Below are 21,440 nucleotides of genomic sequence, written 5' to 3' on the forward strand. Positions count from 1 at the left end.
CCTACGATAGCCAAATGTTTGACGCGGCGTGTCAAATGGATTAATATTTTCCATTTCATGTTTTGCCAGCTTTTTCTCATTTTTGGCGACAACTCAAACTGGGAATTAAATAATATCTGCGTTTGTTTGACAGCATAAAAGTAAATGACAAAGTGAAAAAGAAAAGAATTGGCAGAAAAGCAAAAGTCTATAAACAGCTTGCAAGAACTGAGCAGGTTTATCAAATTGTTGGTCCATTGAGGTAAGTGTCGAATAAGAGGTGATTGACTGAGAAGTTCTTTATAGTTCTAGAGCTGAGATATACTTACTTAGGCTATCCAAATGTGCAGCTAATTGAATAATTAGATATATTTTTAAAAATATATATTTATATATTTATTCAGGTAAGCTTTAATGCTTTTTAGTTGTTTGCGAAATTTGTGGACTTGAAGTTTTATTTTATTTTAAATGAAAATTCTAAGTATAATTGTTTTATGGAAATGTACATACAAGCATTAACCATAGAAGTGATAGTGGTAAAAGGCAGAAGAAGGCGTGACAGACGATCAAAGCTTAAATCTCTATACGACATTTTGTCGTTATCGATAATAGTCGATAGTTGAATTGCTTACTCTAAGAGTAGCTTGAATACTATATATTAATTATTATATATTATTTACTATTATTCCATCTATATGACAAAAGCCCGCTAAAAAGACCTCTCTGATATAAAGTTAGCTTTCTCTTATTTCAGCTTTACATTTCCTCCGGTTTTTCATCGAATTTCCTTAGAAGTAATCCATATATAAATAGACCATTGCTTTGTTTATATTGTTCTATAACTTTATTTGTGATTGAAGGCAATCGTAAATGCTTATAATAAATATTGAATCGTTGATGCTAGCAATTTGAAACTAGACTACGTTGAACTTACAAATTGATTAATCGAATACAAAATAAATATATAGCTAGAGGCTGACTAAGACGACGGAGAGGCACACTATATAGAGTATGCGTGAATTTAGTGGATTTTACGGCTCGTGTTTGGGTTCGGTGAGTCGGCATCCTCGAAGACAAAGTCCTCCTCCTCTTCGTGCCAGCGCACGCTGCGCTCGTTACTGCTAAATCTGCATATTACAGGGTATCATGTCGATCGTACCATCGTGTTTTGTTTTTGTTTATGATTAGTTATCGGTTGGCAGTACGAGAAAAAAAGTAAGTTCAGAATATATAGACTTTGTCGCTGTGAACACATAAGAATTTGTGTGTGTTTCGATTGTTACTTTCTCTTGTCAAAAATCAAATGAAAGAAAAACAAAATAAACCAAAAAACACATCGAAATAAAATAGTTAATAACGTTGGTAGAACCTGTTCAAGCCGGCCGCAGGAGGGGGTGGCGGAGGCGGCGCACCGCGTGGCGGAGTGCGACGTGCGCTGCAAATGGAAATTTAAAAATTGTTATTAGTTAGTGTTATTATCTGCAGGATGGTGGTATTGCTGTAGTCTTACGCCGCCATAGCGTCAGCGTCCATGTGCGCACCAGTACCATATGTATCGCTCTCGTCCATGTCGAACTCATCGGTACCAGCGCGAGTGCTGTGAAGAGAAGCGGAGAAATAATTGAGATTTTGCCTTTACTGAGACTTCTTCATAGGAGTTGGTATTTAATTAGTTATAAAGCTTGCAATGCTGTAAAGCTTAACAGCCTTAACAGTTTTGGATCCCTGATCACTTGGCAAATAATGTCTTATAATCTGTATATATAATTTCGTTAATTGTTATACTTCTTCTCAAACTAGTATATTAGTCCCATATTTGTCCAAGTGTTGCTTCGATTCGTCTCTTACTGTCTATCTAGATTTCTCTTGTCGCTTTTAAAACTGGAAATATATATCAATATATACTTCTCCTATAAGGATATACGTTCTATATAGCTTTAATCATTAGGGGTATGATAGAAAATGAAAGAAAAGCCATTCTCTATAGTTTTAGAGTTAGAATCAGGAAGCCATGTAAGCAAACCAGTACGGAGCTAAAAATTATATCTATAAAAATTTATTACTTTACAGTCGGCTGCCGCTTGCTTTAGGTAGTTTTTGGCTAAAGAAAAAATATATATAATTGACTAGGTTAATTTAAGCTATAATTTTGTAATTTTGTGAACAAAAATAAACTAATTTTAATTTTTGTTTTGTTTTTTAATATAATTTGTGTATAAAATATAAATTCGTTTATTCATTCACTCATACACTGTTTAACGTGTGGCATGCTCTGTTAACATGTCTGTCAGTTAACATAACCTGTGTATACCAACAGCTAACAGTCTGTTAATTCAAAGCAGTGCAAGCTTTGGCAAAGCAGTTATATTTAACGGATGAGGGCGCTTGAAATGTTTTGGCTGATAAGAAATTGTGGGGCGGGGATTAGTGAAATTTTGTAGGTTTATTTAAAAATGCAAAGACAGATCAGATTGGGTCAGCTAATTGGCTCTCGAATCAGTATCAATTGAAAAATAATTGCTAATAATTTGTAATTGAAATGTGAAATGTTCATTGAGCCGGCATAGAGGCAGCTTTTATTTTTAAAGGGGGAGCTTTGGGGCAACTCACAGACGCTGACTCCGCTTGTTCATAATGTCCTGCACGGCTCGGGCTGTCAGGGAGACTTTGTTACGCAAGCGCATGGGCGTGCGGGGCATGGGCACGGCAGCGGGTATATCCGGATTGACGCTCAGTACGGGCGTGACCGGACGACGAAACGGTTCGCTACCCGATCTATCCACATTGTTACTACGTCTTGAGAAACGAGAAATGAGTCGCATGAGTCGCCTGCACGTGGATTTTAGCACTTACAATTTGGGCTTAATACGCAATTGGGTACGGCTATCCGACTGCTGCCTACGGGTCTCAGCGGGCTGTGGGCGCTGCTCGGGACTGGCGCTGTTCTTGGTGCGCCAGCCACTGTCGCGCTGATCGTCCTCAAAGTCAAGCTCCTCAGTGCTGTGGCGCTGGCTGCCAGCAGCCGTAAGAATAATAATAACAACAGAGAGTCGGGGTCAGCTTTGGGTGGAGTAGATTGGGCTGGGCAAAGAGGGGCGGGGGACTTACAGCGGCGGCTTGACCTTATTACGGGACTGCCAAAGGTTGATGATCTTTCTAGACTGACTGCTCTCACGCTCATTGGAGTTGGCTCTACTGGGCGCACTGGATGAGCCCCAATTGTCATCATCGGGCAAGGTGCCGCCGCGACGCCTGCTCAGACATGAAATGCGAGATGAGTGAAAGCCGATGAGGATGTGTTTGTGCATGCAGATGCGTCTGTGCTTGGGTCTCACTCACAGTTGCTGGCGATTGCGCACTGGCGTATTGATGGTGGCCATTTCACGTGCACGGCTCAGCTCACGCTCACGACTGCGCTGGTCACGCTCTCGCTCACGGCCACGCTCCAGCTCACGCTGCTCCGACTCCTGCCGCCGTTGCTGCTGATGCTGCGGATGCTGCTGCTGCTGTTGGGATGGTCTTGTTGGAGTTGGAGTTGATTCCTCATCGGCTATGTCCAGTGTCTCCTCGGTGGCAGTGCGTCGTCTGTCGCGAGGAGTTATTAGAATTATATACAGTGTTGCTATAGCTATCCCACTCTCGCCCTCTCCCTTCCATTCACTCACAGTTGCGGTCTGGCTCTTGCTGTGCTGCTGGTGCTGCGTTCCCGCTGCTGATCCCGCTTTGCCGAGCTGGTCGTGCGCTGCTTCGGCCGGCCACGACTCTCACTGCGCCGATCCCGATCCCGCTCATCGCTCCGATCGCTTCTGTCGCTACGCTGCCGTCGCTTGCCCTTGCTGCGTGCCTGAGCCCGCTGCATGGCATTCAGCCGCGTCTCTATCGTGATCAGATTGAGACCCACGGGCGTGCCAATCGCCCAGAGCAGCAGCGTCAGGAAGATGAAGAACGACAGCCCATTGACAAAGTCCACCAGATTGCGGCACAGAAAGATGCGACTCGCATCGAACGTATCGTAGAAGGGGCGGCACTTGGTGGTCGTATCGCCCAGCTGTGACTCCATGGTGGCTCGACTGCTGGTCAAATAGGTCTTGAGGCTGGTCGGGCATAGAGATGATGTATGTGCAAGGCAGAAGTATATCATTTCATTACAATAATTTCAAACAGCTCTCAGGGTATTCTTCACACACACACACACATACACTCAAGCATCTGTGCACTCTTGACTTGGTTTGGTCATTCATTCGGCTCCAGCCGAGACATGTATTTACCCTAACTGTGGACCGTACAAGCAGAGATTGCTACTGCTGCTGCTGATGCCACACACACACACACACGAAAAGGGAAATGCAATCATGACACTTGGCAAACTTAATCAAACGATTACGACTTTCAATTATCTGATAAAACGGAACAAAAACTATGTACCACACTGGAGCACTGGAGCTGAGTTGAGATTGTTTGCTCGTTTGTTGGCTTGCCTCTTGTGAAAAGAGCAACACAACAATAAAACAAACACACACGCACACTCACACACACACATACATACAAGTTGGGACTTGTTCAGCCAGAGGCGTAGGGCAAGGCGTGCCAGTTGAGGTTGGCCCCATTGAAAATCACTCAGATTTCAGTGCAATTAACCCGATAATTTCTTGCAAGTGTGTGCATGCGTGTGTGTGTGTGTGCGTTTGTGGCCATGTTGCATGCGGCATGTTGCATGTTGGCTCGCATCGCACTTCCACTTACCGCTCAGTGTAGACGCGCGTCAAATTGTGACAGATCTCGCCGGCCTTGTTCTCCAAATAGCCCTGAATGCTTTTCAAGTGATTGAGCGTCTGATTGACCTGCTTGGCCCAGGGATCCCTTTGCAGCTCCAGCGCTGTCAGATGGTAGAGTATCTCGTTCTGCAGATTCTCCAGCGGCTGCAGTATGGCTGCCTGCAAACGTTTCGAGCGACTGCCCAGCGTCGTCATGCGAGACGATGTGGCCACGTCCTGAATCTGAAATGCGAAGGATTGCCAAAGGATTAGAGACTGCTGGAAGATTACGTTGAGTCTTGCCAGGCGGTTGGCTTGACCGAGGAGTCGGATATTTAATGAGTGATTTATTGAGTTGGGAAAACGTTTGGACGAGTGGACGAATCAGCTATTGATTCGTATGATTAATATAAAATAAAAAAAATAATAAAATATTATATAATATTAATAAAAAATATAATAAATAAGATGGCTGCTTAACATTTTAGCAACGATTTATAGCAGTATATTTCTAATTATTATATTATATTAATATTATATTATTATTAATAAGAATATGGTTTGACAAATTATATTTAAATTTTTGCTATTATTATAATTTCAAATTTATTTTCGCTTTAATTATTATTATTAAATTATTGATTGGCATAATATAAAAATTATATCTGAATTCTCAATTAGTATATATAGTATAATTTTTATATTAAGTACTACCATTTCTTTTGACAAATAATAATTTTCAAGAATTTATTTTAGATGATGTATAAATAATTTATTAGTCTTATTGATTAAATTTTAATTATTATATTATTATAACAGGAATTATTTAATTATTATTTTGGTATTAATATTATTTTTAAAAGTTTTGTTTGTATGATTTTGTAAACTTAAATTAATTTGGTATAATTTGTTATTACATTTATGTTTAGTCTTTATTTATTTTTTGTTATTTTAATATATTTTTCACTAATTAATAAATTTTTTTTTATGGATCATTATTCATTGTTTTTTTTTTTTTATATTTTATTTATTTATTTTTATTTTTTAATATTATTTTTTTAATATTAAATTTGTATATTAATTTTATTTATTATTATTATTTTTTTTATTATATTTGATTATGTTTTAAGTAAAATAAATTTAAATGCTTAATATACGCTCCCAACCCATTAAATCTAAATTTATTTTATGCGCACAAAAAATTCCTTTTACTATAAATATATATTTATATGGTATATAAATGTGCAGCTCTTTGTATAAATGGACATGTGCTAAAGGACTTAAATGGAAATCGATTTGTTGCTGTTGTTGCTGTTGTTGTTGTGTTCGCTCACCTGAAGGGCGACACGCTGCATTTGATCAATGAATGTGGCCAAATCCTTTTCGGGTGTGGGTGCGCCCACGCTGTTGCGGTATGTGGTTAAATTGAACGCGGATGTTTGCAGCATATTCTCCAATATGTGCTGAATCGACTGGGTTAACGAGAGCAGCGTGCGCTCCGATACGGTAATGGCATCGATGGCTGTTGAGACTTTTGGGAATTGTTTTAAATCGGCTATTTTTGTGGTATTAACGAACGCATCCAATTGAAAGACATTGTACGATGCTTGATTTTGTTCGCAGCCCCTGATTGCGTATACGCCGCGTGTTGCCAGTCGGTCATTTCAGTGAGTGTGAGTTTAAGTGTGTGTGTGAGTGTGAGTGAGTGTAGTTGCAGAGAGAGTTATAAGTTGGTTCGTTGCAAAGAAATGTCACAAAATTTTTAGTTTTCTTTATGTTTGCTTGCCAGCTTCAATATGCGTTGAGTTTCGGGTTCTACTTATGGGGCCAAAAAACCAGATACGCTCGCACACACAGCACAGCTAGCTGGCAGTTGCATTCAAGGGTGGGTGGTGCAAGCGGGCGTAGCTGTGAATGGGCATGGCCCATGCGGTCATGCATATTCTGCAACGGGGCGCATGTGTGCGTATTTGTATCTGTGCAGATAATTGGAATTGGGCTTAAATTTTGTGGCTACAAGGGCTGTGGGCGTTTGTGACTATGTGTCTGTCTGTGTGTGTGTGTGTGTATACGTGTTTGTGCTCTCGTATGCTGCGTAAAATTAAGTGCCATGCGGTGGCTAGCAAAATTTCATTGGGCTTTCAAAACTTTGCGGCCGGTTGTCCATATATAGGGGCATCTAAATTCTATGTAGTCTTTGGACTCAGTGCTCTGCGGTTGTGAATAATAAGAGTGCTCAACAGTGACGCAAAATTTGATGGCAGGTCAGGTCTACTTGCGGCACACATACATAGTAGCAGTAGTTCGCCAAGTGCAAACTTCTGATAGTGCTCTCAAGAAACTTTGCATAAGCTCTCGATAGTCAAGTGTGGCTAACAAGCGGCTTTGCGACAATCAATAGAGACGCCCATTGGGGCGGGGAATTTACATGGGTTGGTTTCTCGGAATTGAACCGTCAATTGTGTCAATTTGGATATCAACTAACTTGTCAATTGCTATATATATATAACATATATATAACAGATATCAGAGTAGTTGAATAGAATAATAAAAAATAATTAAATTGATCTACTGAATCTTAGTTTATATTGGGAATTAAATATTTAACATTTAGAATTTTTGCGAAAATTTCTAAGTGAAGTAAATAAAATCTCTTATAAAATAAAAAAAAAAAATAAAATAATAAGAAAGCTCTAGTCGAGACTGCTCGACTACGAAATCCCCTGAACCCTACGAGGAACTGATATATTAATAATTCTTCTCATAGTTAAGGCAGCTGCATGACAAAGGCTGAATGCTACGAGACTCGATGGAAGGTGCATAAATAAAAATTGTAATAATATTGATCATAAATTGCTCGTTTAGAAAAATAATATAGCCCCATGAATGCCTCAGAAACCGTGACAAAAACAAAACTTGAAACTTGAGCTAGGGCAGCTGCATGACAAAAGCTGAATGCTACAATTCGTTCAAACAGACGGAGAGGGCTAAGTCGACTCAGCTCGTCGCTCTTATCAAGAATATATATGGAGTCTGCCACGCCTCCTTCTGTATGTTACTTACATTTCAACAAAACCATTATACCTTGATTTCCCATTTGCAATGAGTTTAGGGTATAAACATAAAAAATAAATACTAAAACAAAAAATTGAAATAAAAATAAAAATAAATAAATCAAACTAATAAATGATGAATATGTTGTTTTGCATTTATAATTTGAGATCGACATTTTTAAGAATTTTTCAGGTTTTTGTCTAGAGATTTCATATTTTGACTATAAGAAATTCTGTGTACATATGAAAGTATTCATTAAAGTAATAAAGTTTATGTGCTGTCATTATATAATTATATCTCAGTTGTTCATTTTTATAAGGAATTGTGGGCAAGAGCAGTTGGCATATTGACAGCTACCTAAATACTCATCTGTTTGGCGGGTCAAGGGAAGTAAGTATATCTTCTGCATGGATTGGTGGGCTATCAAAATTACAGGCACGTACAGTATCAAAGTAATTGGATAAGAGAATTCGTTACTTAAGTTGCTTGTGGACGTACAATATCTGAGGGGCTTATCTGGGGAGGTCTAAGCGCACACATATTAGTGGACATGGTTAAGATAGAGAGAGATAAAGGAAGAGAATCCACTCACCTGAGCGCTGTGCCCAGACTGACATTAACCACAGATCGATTGACGCCAGCTGGACGTAGCAGTTCGCCGATGATGCCCGTTTGGGGTTCCTCAGCATAGACATAGCCGGGCTTATCGAATAGCTTACCCAGCATCTCGTAGTTCTTGCTGTTGAGAGAGCGGCACAGGAAGACCTCTGTGTTGCCGCCAACGGCCAGCGAGAAGACGCCGTAGAAGGTGAGGCAAATGCTGGCGATGCATATGATCAGAACAGCAATGAGAAAGACCACGCCCGACTTGACATTCGACTCGCACAGGAAGCAGCAGTAGGACATCAGCATGAAGAGCATCACCCAGACGATGACCAATGCAGCGATCCAGCCAATGCTCCAATAGGTGTTCGCCCATGCCTTCAGCTCATTGTAGCCCGGCTCCAGAGCTGGCCACGTGCGCTGCAGTCGCTCCAGCAGTGCATTGATTGTCGACGTCAGCATCTGAGCATTCGCCGTCGTCCTGTGCCGTATGCTGGCCAACTGCTCCAGCGTATCTGCGAAACAAGTTTGGCAATTCAATTAGTGTATTGCGTAGCCCAGGTGACAGTAATTAATATGGTGTTAAACTTGGACCAACATGCATGCTGGCTAGCTGTCCCACACGCTGTGTGTGTTACGTGCAAATAGCACATGCCACACCCACACTAACGCACACACAACGTGTTGGCCCTGGGCCCTTGTCGTGCGCTACTGATTGAGTTGTACATTTAAATTGAACTCATAATCGAGTTTGTGTTCGAAAAGGTTTATGCAACTTGTAGAAATAAATGTAATCAAGGCTGAAGTGACAATGAAATAACTCAAAGTCCTCAACGTCTCCATTATCTTAAGTGTACTCGTATGTTGAGCTAAAATGATTTTATATCTTGCCTTCGATATTTTGCTTTACCTCAAGCTCAATTTTCGTATATTTCATATATGAAATTTATGTTTGCTATTTATTTTTCTTTGTTTAGCTAGAAATTTTGTGTGTCGCTTTGAATATTTATTTTGCAGTTTTATTTTTAATTTTTATAAAAATTCATTTTTCCTATTTATTTTTCATTGCCAATAAAATTTTTAAATATTTGTAAATATTTTTATTTGTTTTATTTTATTTGTTTATTTATTTTTGTTTATAAAATTTAATTCCACAATAAAATAAATGGAAACTTTATATCTTAAATGAAAATATTTCTTTCTTTTCTTTTTCATCAAGATAAATAGTTAAATGAAGAAATATTTAAATAGAAACACTTTACGAATTTAGTTGATTTACTTAAGCTTGTGTCAATAAAATAATTTATGATCCAACGGCAAGTTAAGTTAACTGAAATAACTATCCTAATATATTTAAGTATCACTCTTGCTTGTTCATCCAGACTTGCTTAAAGTTTTCTATTGAAAACTTTCTAAAAATAAAATTGAATAGAAAAACCAATAAAAAATCAAAATTTCATATGAAAACGTAAACCAGCTTTATATCTCTCAAACTAGTGCTAGCACACACACACACACACACGCACACACACTTTGGCTCTCCTCGAGTTACATTTCTAGCAAAACTCGGCTATATTTATGCCTTGAAAAAGAAGCAAGAAGAGAATCATTTGATTTGTCATGAGTTTTGATTGGACTTACAGTTGCGCTCGTATGCCGTGTCGTGTTTGACTTGTTGCGGGAAATTGCTGAAAATGGAACGTGAGACGCCAACTTCCGATGTTAGATTCTTGACAGTGGCACCAAATTCAATTTCGCCCAAGTAGCGCATGCGAAAGATGCTCTGGTCCTCTTGCAGCTGACAAATTGCAACGAGGCGAAATTTTAGATGGCCGCGAATTAGTCCACGGTTGCAGTTGCAGTTGCAGTTGCAGTTGCATTTGCAGTTAGCACATGAAATGGAAAGGGAAAAAATGATGCACAAATTAAATGGGAATGAAGCGACAATCAAGCTGACTCAAAGCACACACCGTCTTTAGGGCGTCCACGACGCCGTTCTCCTCGAAGCTGCGTATACGCAATGTGTCGCAGAGCGGACGGTCCCGGTACGTGCATTGGCGCTGCAGCACGGATAGCTGGATTTGCAGCTCCTCCATGCGGGCGGCGGCCTCCTGCGACAGCTTCAACGCCCGTCCAACCGTCTCCTGCAGCATGAGCACGCGATAGATGAGCTCCGCGTTGGCTGCAACCGAATATATCCCATGAAAATATTATTGTAGCATATTTATTTTGGGGCCGAGCGGACGGTGCTGACTGCGACTAAATTACACATTGTGTGCGCACAGAATGCAGTTGTCCTTCGTGACATTTGTGCTTCTGTCAACTTAAGGATGCGGATGAGGCCTGTCAGCCTCCTAGCCTGCCAGCCTGCCTGAACCGTTCTAAACCTGCCTGAGCGTCACATTGCGGCAGCACGCGGCATCCACTCGTGCTCGTTTATTTGCCGATAGCTTCCGCCTAATGAAATTGGCCGCAAACAATTGTTTCACTCCTCCCACTTCAATATACATTCTAGCTTTGTCAAGACTCTGAAGATTAAAGCGCTGTAGCTGGGAGTTGGTATGGGGAATAGCTTGAAGTTTATATTCCTAGGGAGAGATAAGCTAACTCTGACTGCTGCTATAAAGATGAAGCATCAATTCTGCCTTTCCATCAACTTCTCTTTGATTATTTCTGCTCCAATACCTAAGACGATTTACAACACTTTGCTCTATTATTGCGATAAGTTTGTACTTCCGTATACAATAAAAAAAAATCAAAAAAACTAAAAGTATGTAGTACAAGCGGATTTGGGTCAAGTCCGAGTTGGACGCATTGAGGCACACAATGGCTGTGGAGCACTTAACCAATAGACAACTCACCCAGGCTAAGTGTCGTCAATGAATCATATGCCAGTTCGAGGCCAGTGTGTGCAGATATTTCCGCTTGAATTGGCTCGCCAAGGAGAACATCCACGTCTATGGCAAAAGAAAAGAAAACAGACTGTAAATTGAGTTCACATACGAGTAGCAGCAGGAGCAGGAGCATGAGCAGGAGGAGGAGTAGGAACAGTCACTGCAATAACTCACAATGCAATGCATAAAGTTTTTAGCATAATACATGAATCGAAAACTATAAAATGTGCGCGACGTGGTTGCCCATAAAGTTGGCAAGGGAAAAAGTTTTTTGTTTGCAGTTTTGTGTGTGTGTGTGTGTGTGTGTGTGTGTGTGTGTGTGTGTGTTGTGGGCACACCCACTGACCTTCCAGATCTTTGACGACTTTCTCAACGGAAACATGAAAGCCATTATCCAGTTTGTGTTTGATTTGTAGATGGGTATCCTTTAGAAAGACCTCCACATCGTGCACAGCAGACTTGACCATCTCGGGCGTCATCTCGATGCGCGCCGCAAGGCGACTGTTCGCATAAAATATGCTAAAGTCGCTCAGCCTGCAAAGTGCCATTAAATTGAGTTGAGAACTCTTCAGCTAGACTGAACGAAACTTTCCCATTTGGCTGGGACACCTACGTGAGCAGTATGAACACTATCCAGAGGGTGACCAGGCCGGCGCTCTTGCGACAGCGCAGATTCTCCTCCAGCGACTCGTCGCGTATGTGCACCGATGCGTTCTGTATGAGATCGACCTCATCCTGGGTGCTGCGACGACTGCAGCACCATGCACAGGTGGCTATCAATGGCACCAGTGCCAATATTGCGAAAATACTCATCAACGCTATGAAACCGGACTCGATTTTAATTGCCTGGAGCGCACAAAAAAAATATGATTAATTATTGCACATAAGAAAGTAGAGAGTGAGTGAGAGCTGAATATATGTACATATATGAAATATAATAAGCTTTACTTACATTCATGGTAAAGTCGACAAAGCTGACATTTTTGTGGAGCACATCGCGTATGGAATCTGCAAAAAAAAAAAAAAAATGTATTTTAATAATTATTTAAATAGTGAAATTATTATTTATTAAAGTTGTTCTTTTTTTCTATTAGTTTGATTGTTGACATGAATAATGCAGAAATTACTTTATAACCATTAAATGATATTTATATACACATTCAATTTTATTTATAATTAAAATTAATATATTAATATTAATAATAATAAATATAATATTTTATGCATAAATTTTAACAGCAATTAGTTTATTTCGGACTTCATTTTGCTTATATATATTTTACTGTTTAAAAACTTAATAAAAAAAAGAAAAAATAATACATAAATAATATAAATAAAAAAAAAAAAATAATGATAATAAAAAAAATTAATGATAAATTATAGTAAATAAACTTCTTACAGTACTATATTTAATATAAAAAATAAAATAAATAAATAAAAAAAATATTAAAATTTTTTAGCAATGTTACACAATTATAATAAATAATAATAATAATAAAAAAATAATAACTTACGCTAATATAATTAAGAAACAAATTTAAAAAATAGTTATTATTAATTTTTTAAAAGAGACGAACATTTTTAACTATGGCAACATTTGTTTTTAAAAGAAAAAATATATAATCAGTAACACAATTATGATAACTTGTCATATCCTTCTGCATTTCTTATGCAAAAGAAAGAAAAATATTGAATAAAAATCATTTCAATAATATAGATATATTTTTAAAGCTATTTATTATGGCGTAATCACTTAGTTAATTTGATTCAGATGATGGTTCAACGTATTCGGACTCCTCGTTCATATGCTGAATGATCAGCACATTAATCAGATTCGCCTCGGCCAGGGTGCGCGGATCGGTCTCGTGCAGCTCATGCCGTGGGAACACAGTCATGAGCAGGAAGCTGTCGGCGGCGTATTGGGGTCGCGCCGTGCGCAGGTAGCTGTAGAGATCCCCCACATGGTGGGAGGTGTTGAAACGTGCGGCGACGCGGCTGCCATTGGCCAGACGAAACTGTATTGTGGTCGTGGCAGTCTGTCCGTTTAGCTGTACCGTCTGCTGGGCGTCATCTTCGTGCCGCTGCTGGCGCTCCTCTGCCGATAGTAGTTGGCTTGGCCGTGCGCCTAGCTCGATAGGTGGCGTCGGACTGGACAGCGGTCGACCGAAGCCCATGAACTGTTTGCGCGACAATTCGCGATACGATTCGTTGGTGCGATCCCTCACACTCAGCTCAATGCGCTGGCCGAGCTCCTGCATCTCGTCCGGGAAGTCGCCGCGCATGATGGCGCGCAGGAAGCGCTCGTTCTCAGGCACCTCGTACGGTCGCAGCGAGCCATTGTCTAGCGAGAAACCCTCGGACCACAAATGCAATACCACAATAGTTCGCTCGCGCTCCTCCAGCTCCGAGTCGGAGTCCGTGTCGACGCCGGAATTTGAGTCGCGTGTCGGCGGCGGAATGATCGGATGAGCGCTGCCCAAGCGCACGCCATGGCCCCAGGCACGCAGACTGCGATCGCTGTCCGCTGTGGTCAGCGCCGGCGTCGAGTCATCGATGATCACGCGCTTCGACTGCGTTTTGCCACTCGGCGGCGGCATGGAGCTATCGGAGGCGCCGCCAAAGTACGCCTCAGGCTCATCCGCTGGGCGTATCTGATGGCTCAGCATACTCTGCAGTGAGTGGAACTCATGGACGGGGGGTATTGTTTGGTTGCTGCGCTGCTTGGCCTTGTCGTCCTCATACTTGACGCTCGCCTCGTCCAGCGCCCAGTTGTTGGCTGTCAGATACTGACGTGCTACCGCCTCCTGTACATTGTGTTTTCTCATAAAGCTTGCCAGCTTTTGCTCATCGGACATCTGCGGCTAGCCAGCTAGGGGCTTCTCCTTCAATACGTTGATCAATTTTGTTGATAAATAATTTGTCATTAATTCATATTGTGTGCTTTTTTTTTTTTTTTTTTTTTGCTTTTCTAACCAGCTTTCTCCAAGCTGACTTTGCTACAATTCTTCAACGCTTCGAAATTTCTATTGTGGTCGAGTCGGCGCGGTGACTAGCATATTTGATAAGGAATTCAGCCAGACCATCGCGACCTACGACCCACGGACTGCAGACAAAAATCGTGTAGTACACGGCGTAATGTTTGTACGACTAAGAGCCATAAAATATACGCCAGCTGAATTTAGTGTCATAATTTAATCCAATGTCGTACAGCGCACAGCATTCACAATGCGAAGAGCTGCCGGGCAGTGACCATGAAAATCATTCACAATAGGGAAGCGAATGAAGTTGAATAAAGTGGCGTTGGGTATTTTTCTGTAATATCCTTATATATAATAGGAGAAGAATATGTATTTACAGTTACGGTCATAGAAATAGCACTGAGATGATATGATGCCTCGAGTTTAGCTGATTTTATTCCAAGTTCCATGTTGCATCTGTTTACTGATTTGACTTATTCTTTAACTTAACTTAAATTTTTGGAAATTAGTTCTTCGAGAAGTTATTGACTTTTTAAGGTCATGTAATTTACTTTAATTTTCTAATCAGGTATTACGTTTGCTTTAGGAGATTTTTCTAATACTTTTCTTATAATGATTCATTTTATGTAAGTATCGCAATATTTGTTTATGTGATTCATTGCTGATATTTAATTTCTAATAGAACTATATGATATCAATTTTTATTTTTCTTATCTTACATACAAATACATCGCTTTATACGGTTTCATTATTCATAGTCCAATAAATTTTTTATTAATTACTTTACATTTCATATATATTTTTGGTATAAATGATTTGAGTAGGCAAGCATAGTCCAAATAATTGCTTGGCAGTCAGATAGCACTAGATACCAACACACACATATATATACACATACACACACACACAATAAAACCCTGAACCTTTACCCAGAGTCGCCCCACAAACCTACCGAGCGGCAATTCTTCGGGCGTGATAAGCGATAAAAATTCACTAACGTAGGTGAATATAAATGGTCCCGGCGCAATGTCCATGCCTGGTATGCTGTATGTAAAAAATGTGGATGTTGTTGTTGTGGTTGCTGTTGCTGTCGTTGCTGTTGCGTCAATTGTTGTTGGCGAAATTGTTGTCGCTGGGCCACTGGACATTGCGGCGGCCAGCGCTGTTGTTGCTGTTGACGAGAGCATAATTGTTGTTGCGGCTGGCGGTGGCAGTGTTAGATTACGTATACCTAGCTCCATCTTTGGCCGCCTCGCCTTGCCTCCGTGGGTGACCGCAGCTCCCTATGAGTGTTTGCCTCTGAAATGAAGGAGGAGAACAATGAATGCCTGGTAGCCCAACAAGAATGGACAACATTCATAGACACAAGCATACACATGCAGAGAAAGGGAGTGCGAAAGAGAGAGGGAGAGAGACAGAGAGAGAGAGAGAGAGAGAGACAGAGTTGAGTTAGTGGTTGGAGTATGTTGTAAAATATTTTAGGAATTTTGTGTTCCAATTATGTATTCATATTTATGCCCCAAACCAGACGCAAGTAACTCACACGGCTTATATGACACACACAGGAATATAAATTAATAATTATAACGCTCATAGGATATTTTCACATATTTTTTCCCTGAAATTAATTTACAACTAAAGTTCCTTGTGCTATTTAATAAACTGAACAGCAAGAGGAAGAATTCCTGCGTAGGCGAAATATTGTGTATGAGATTTGATAAGGACTGCCTTAGGATAAATATAGAAAAAAACATGAAGTATATATGAAAGAAGATATAGATGTAAATAGCTGTTAGAAAAGAGAGAAAATGCTAGATACACATGCAGATACAGATACAGATACAGATACAGATACAGATACAGATACAGATACAGATACAGATACAGATACAGATACAGATACAGATACAGATACAGATACAGATACAGATACAGATACAGATACAGATACAGATACAGATACAGATACAGATACAGATACAGATACAGATACAGATACAGATACAGATACAGATACAGATACAGATACAGATACAGATACAGATACAGATACAGATACAGATACAGATACAGATACAGATACAGATACAGATACAGATACAGATACAGATACAGATACAGATACAGATACAGATACAGATACAGATACAGATACAGATACAGATACAGATACAGATACAGATACAGATACAGATACAGATACAGATACAGATACAGATACAGATACAGATACAGATACAGATACAGATACAGATACAGATACAGATACAGATACAGATACAGATACAGATACAGATACAGATACAGATACAGATACAGATCAGATACAGATACAGATACAGATACAGATACAGATATAGATACAGATACAGATACAGATACAGATACAGATACAGACACAGATACAGATACAGATACAGATACAGATACAGATACAGATACAGATACAGATACAGATACATATACAGATACAGATACAGATATAGATACAGATCTGGGAGCTGTTCTTACATTATGGACTTCGTTTAAACATTGATCAATTTAGTTTTATTTATTCATTTAAAGCTCTTTTATTTAAAGTTGCTTTCGTTTTGCAGATTTCAATAAAAGATGTTTTTACTCTCACTTTAATTTATTTTATGCCATCCTTAAGTCGAAAACACTTTAACACTCTTAAGTCTTACATTGAACTGACTCAATTCGCACAATTGCCTGCCTTGACCAAGTTCGCATTTCATTTAACATTTCAACTATTGTTTTTGTTGCTGTTGTTGTTGTTCGGCATTCGCACTGCGTTCCAAGGTGCTGCCCCAAATTCGGCACGACGCCAAGTATTGTCCCTGAATTTGTGGCGCCTTGAATCGAATTTGTTGCACTCGTTAATTCTATTAATTTCATTTTTCATTTATTTGTGTGCCTCTCTTTAGTTTTGCTGTCTTGTGGTCTTTCAATTGCTGTCAACATCTGCTGACTTTCACTGTCTGCAACATAAGTACATACATACATATATTGTATATCTATTGTACTTTATTCACGTATTGTTTGTTGCTGTTGTCTGCTGCTGCTGCTGCTGCTGTTGTTGCAGTGAGTGCGGCAACCCCGAAGCCCCCCAATGACCGTTCGGCAACTCTTTTGCAATTTCCTTGACAATATATGCTGCAGTTGTGCTGGCCAATGGCCATACTAATTGCTCTCCACTGGGATTTGCACTGCTCGGAATTAGAGCAAACCAATACGAGCGAAACTTAAATAGTCTTGAGCTCGAAAGTGGGTCATTAAAATGCGATACCCCAAGGCAGGGCATGGGTACTAGAGGCTGAACACGCTTACTCTACCTTTTCTATCTCACACTCTCTCTCTCTCTCTCTCTCTCTCTCTCACTCTTTCTTTCACACTGCCTCTCTTTCTCTTGCTCTGCCTGCGTCTGTGCGATTATGTGAGCTCAATGGACACAAGTCAAGGCGCTCGAATTGCTTGCCAAGCTCTTCTGAAGGCAACTCGATATGCAATGCGCTGAAAGGTGGACATGTAGTCGTTGTAGTTGTAGTTGTAGTCGTTGTCGTTGTCGTTGCCATTGTTGTTAGTGTTGTTTGCTGTTATTGCGTTTGTTGTTAGCATATTAGTTAAAGCCGTTTTATGATAAGTACTGGCTGTGATGGCATGAGGTGACAAAGTTCATGCCTGAGGTTAGCACGAAGCGAAACTAACTCCACATGCGCTTTGGCTTAGGCTCTGCTAATTGCTTAACTCCATTGAAATGAACATATGTATAAGCGATATGTTTGTGTGGCCAAGTCAAATAAATAGCTATGCTGTCTATGTCAAAGTGAAGCTAATGTGTGCATTAATTATAATATCATAATTTAAATGGAAAATAATGGGCAATATTGTTTGAATTTAGAATTACTTTGGTTGAATTTACTAAATTGCAATTACATAAGTATGATGGAATTAGGCACAAATGTATGAATTCGACATGAAAATGTTATGAATCGGTGGCAGTTTATTAGAGCTGAGACATAATCACTTTTTAGTTATGCGAAAATAGGAAATATCTCTCTAACTCTGATGAAAGAATGATGACAGAATATTGCATAAATGCCTTTTCTTAATTTGGTCATTCATTTATATATTTATTTATTTTATTTTATTTTTTTTTTAATCCTAAACAGTCTTTGGCATATATAGAATATTTGATATAAATATATAAAAATATAAAAATTTGTTGGTCCACTTTGCGTATACTTGATACAATATATTGCATATTTAGAAAGCTAATATATTTATGTACAAATTAAAAAAAAAATAAACAAGTAAGAAAGCTCTAGTCGAGACTGCTCGACTAGGAGATACCCTGAACCCTCTAATCTGATATTCTAATCATTCTGCACTTCTTTTATGCACACATACATACAGATGCATCCACACGCACGCATAAGCCTGCGCTCTGCTAACTGCGCAGTAAGCAGCGACTGCGCTTGGGCTGCGCTGCAGTGTGGGCAATATTATGAGAATTTATTTGTCGAATAATTTCTTTTGTAAACATATGATCTTAATGAAACTTTCAGAGTGTAATCATATGGTAAATATGTGTGTACATTCCAAAGCACAAGTCTCTAGTACTTGAAATGCGTTTTTTACAAATTTGGGGAGAAGGGGGCGTGGTATCCAAAATCTGTAAATTACAAAATCTTTGTATCGATTAACTTTATATACAACACAAATTTGAAGACTCCAGGTCTAAAAATGTTCAAGTTAGGCTAAAAAAACAAAATCAATTTTTCGATTATTCTCGATAAAAAAGTTATCGGACAATTTATCGAAAAAATAAAGCAAACTCGTACTGCGTATGGTACACACGAGTATGCATGCCAAATTTCAGCTCTCTAGCTCTTATAACTTCTGAGATCGACGCACTCATACGGACGGACGGACGGACGGACGGACAGACGGACAGGGCTATATCGACTCAGCTCGTCACCCTGATCAAGAATATATATACTTTGTGGGGTCTGCCACGCCTCCTTCTGCCCGTTACATACTTTTTCACAAAACCATTATACCCTGATTTCCCATTTTCAATGGGTTCAGGGTATAAAAATAAAAAAAGAATAATAATAAAATAAATAATAATAATAATACCCAAAACTGACTTATCTAAATAATTATCTACAATTATCTGCGAAATCTGAACAGTTATTCGCGCAACTGTGCATTCTGGCTCCTTTTCATATCTACACCTACAACAATGCCGTATTATGTATATAAATATATATAAAAGCTTTTAACTTTATTAATGACTTTATTTGATTGTGGCTTTGTCTATTATCTGCACATATTTTTGCTGCGTTTGCCCGTTCAACGAGGCGTATCAACGTGTCAATGAGTGTGTGTGAATGGGTGTCGAAGGAATGTTGAGAGCGAATGTGTGTGTGTGCAAAACGGAGTCAACGATTTTGATTTGCTGCACGCTCCAGTTCTTGCCAATGCGCATAGACTTACTAATTAATAAATTATATGCTAAATCAACTTACCTCGTTTGCGTGCTGTACTTGATTGATTTCGTAGCCTCTCTCTCTCTCTCACACTCACACACTTCGTGTCTGCCTCTTTCACTATATGTATATTTAGGTTGGCTGTTAAGCCTTCAGAATTCCATCTCTTTTTTTATGTTTAGCAAAAACTCATTAAAATGCAAATTCCAGCAATTTATTGGTGTTTCATTCGTTTGCGCGTTTACTTTATAAATTGGTGCGAACACATCGTAAATAAAATAACTGCATCGATTACAGAAGTAAACATATTTTTGCTGGCATATGCAGAATATTTGCTCCGTGTTTGGCTATTCACAGAATTGCATATTTTGTTGCTGTTCAGATATTTATTTATTTTTTATTGATTTTTGATATTGTGATTTGTTTTAGATGCAAGCAATATGCATCGTCACTGTATATATATTTTTTAAAACGATTTAATTGCAAATATTTCAGTATCCTGGGACTGTATATGAGTGCATATGGTATATGGCTTATATATAACTATATATATATTTCTATATTGACTGGCACAAAGCTCGACACGTTTTACAGTTTCAAGCGCCCTCACAAGACTGAACTGCAAATGGCCCGAAGCCCAAATAATCGCCAAAGAAAACTTAGAAATTCTCTTTAGTTTATTTTGTGGCAACAGGCAGCAGACAAAACCCGGCTAAAGCGTGTGGTATGATTGTCCATAAACAGTGGTGAATTCCATTCTTACATTTCATTTCGCCTCACCCAATCAGCACGTGTAGAATCTGAGCTACTGGCGGGCAGTTTGAGAGATGAGGATGGTATTTGTCCATATAGAGATCTGTTATAGAGAGTGTGAAGGTCTTTAGCACTGCAGTTGAGGTGTATGTCTAAAAATATTCAAGATCTACAAATGTATAATCGATTTTTGGAATCGATTAATAATGGATTTCATGGAATCGGTAAGTATGTCAAATAATTTAATCTAACTTTTTCTTTGTACCGTATCTGCCATATTATAGAGAGTTTTTAGTAATATAAATAGTTCTCTCCTTCTCAAAGACAGATATCAAACAAGTCTGCAGATCGATATTGATAACAGGCCCAACAAGAGGTCGTCGTACAGCTAGATTTAATTTTGTTGATTCTCATTTTATACTATTTAAATATACAAATATGTTAACCATTTAAAAGCCTAATATATTTATTAAATATAATATGATAATAAATTAAACAATAACAAAAAATTTTTTATATTTAAATAATTGTTAAAATTTCATAAAAAAAAAATAATTGAATATTTAATATTTAAAAATATATTATATACTCTGTAAGCAACCCAGCTAAAGTGAAATATAATAGCTCTGTAAATAATAGTAATTTGGTTAGAGCTGCGAACTAAGTTAGACTTTTTTGCAAATTAGTTAGTCTTTAATCAGAGTTTCATTGCTTGACTTTGAGCTCGCAAAATGGTTTAAGAAGTTGATGAAAAAAAAATCGATGGTTTTTTTCAGTCGCATTTATGAAGTGCTCACGTCTGCTGGGTCTTTGCATAAAGCACTCGAGAATTTTGTTTTTAAAGTGGCATCAACGCCAAGCCAGACAAAGTTTTTGCCACGCATTCCACTGACAATCTCGGCGAGGGGCTGTGGAGACTGTGTGGGACGT

At 39.0% G+C, this 21,440-nt stretch overlaps 2 protein-coding genes across 6 annotated transcripts; both read right to left on the reverse strand.

Annotated features, from left to right (window-relative positions):
• Positions 1–800: 800 nt before the first annotated feature.
• prom (prominin) lies at positions 801–20,382 on the reverse strand. 5 transcript variants are annotated; one of them, XM_018013184.2, is made up of 20 exons: positions 19,797–20,382; positions 15,494–15,561; positions 15,215–15,433; positions 12,237–12,292; positions 11,898–12,130; positions 11,631–11,818; positions 11,252–11,347; positions 10,361–10,572; positions 10,032–10,188; positions 8,380–8,905; positions 6,068–6,359; positions 4,723–4,976; positions 3,645–4,073; positions 3,319–3,564; positions 3,088–3,231; positions 2,833–2,991; positions 2,590–2,775; positions 1,490–1,576; positions 1,349–1,414; positions 801–1,106 (listed from the first exon to the last, which is right to left on the reverse strand). In XM_018013184.2, exons 2-20 carry the CDS (start codon positions 15,501–15,503, stop codon positions 1,001–1,003), a joined length of 3,666 nt encoding a protein of 1,221 aa, XP_017868673.1. In that variant the 5' UTR covers positions 15,504–15,561; positions 19,797–20,382; the 3' UTR covers positions 801–1,000. The 5 variants fall into 5 exon arrangements, with proteins under 5 accessions (XP_017868673.1, XP_017868671.1, XP_089325609.1 ...); XM_018013182.2 differs by having other exon boundaries at positions 15,215–15,561; XM_089469483.1 differs by having other exon boundaries at positions 801–1,222; positions 15,215–15,561.
• On the reverse strand, positions 13,003–14,298 carry LOC108617393 (UBX domain-containing protein 2B). Its single transcript, XM_018013186.2, has one exon. The coding sequence runs from the start codon at positions 14,137–14,139 to the stop codon at positions 13,042–13,044; it is 1,098 nt and encodes a 365-aa protein (XP_017868675.1). The 5' UTR covers positions 14,140–14,298; the 3' UTR covers positions 13,003–13,041.
• Positions 20,383–21,440: the final 1,058 nt, after the last annotated feature.

The sequence above is a fragment of the Drosophila arizonae genome, chromosome 5, assembly GCF_054131065.1.
Source record: "Drosophila arizonae isolate 15081-1271.41 chromosome 5, UAZ_ARI_1.0, whole genome shotgun sequence".
Taxonomy (NCBI): Eukaryota; Metazoa; Arthropoda; class Insecta; order Diptera; family Drosophilidae; genus Drosophila; species Drosophila arizonae.

Coding starts and splice junctions, on each gene's coding strand:
- prom (XM_018013182.2), bottom strand. CDS start 15,503: ATGGAGCTAGGTATACGTAATCTAACACTGCCACCGCCAGCCGCAACA. Junction 12,293..15,214: donor GCCCGAAGAATTGCCGCTCG/GTAGGTTTGTGG, acceptor TTTTTTTTGCAG/ATTCCATACGCGATGTGCTC. Junction 1,415..1,489: donor GACGCTGACGCTATGGCGGC/GTAAGACTACAG, acceptor TTCCATTTGCAG/CGCACGTCGCACTCCGCCAC.
- LOC108617393 (XM_018013186.2), bottom strand. CDS start 14,139: ATGTCCGATGAGCAAAAGCTGGCAAGCTTTATGAGAAAACACAATGTA.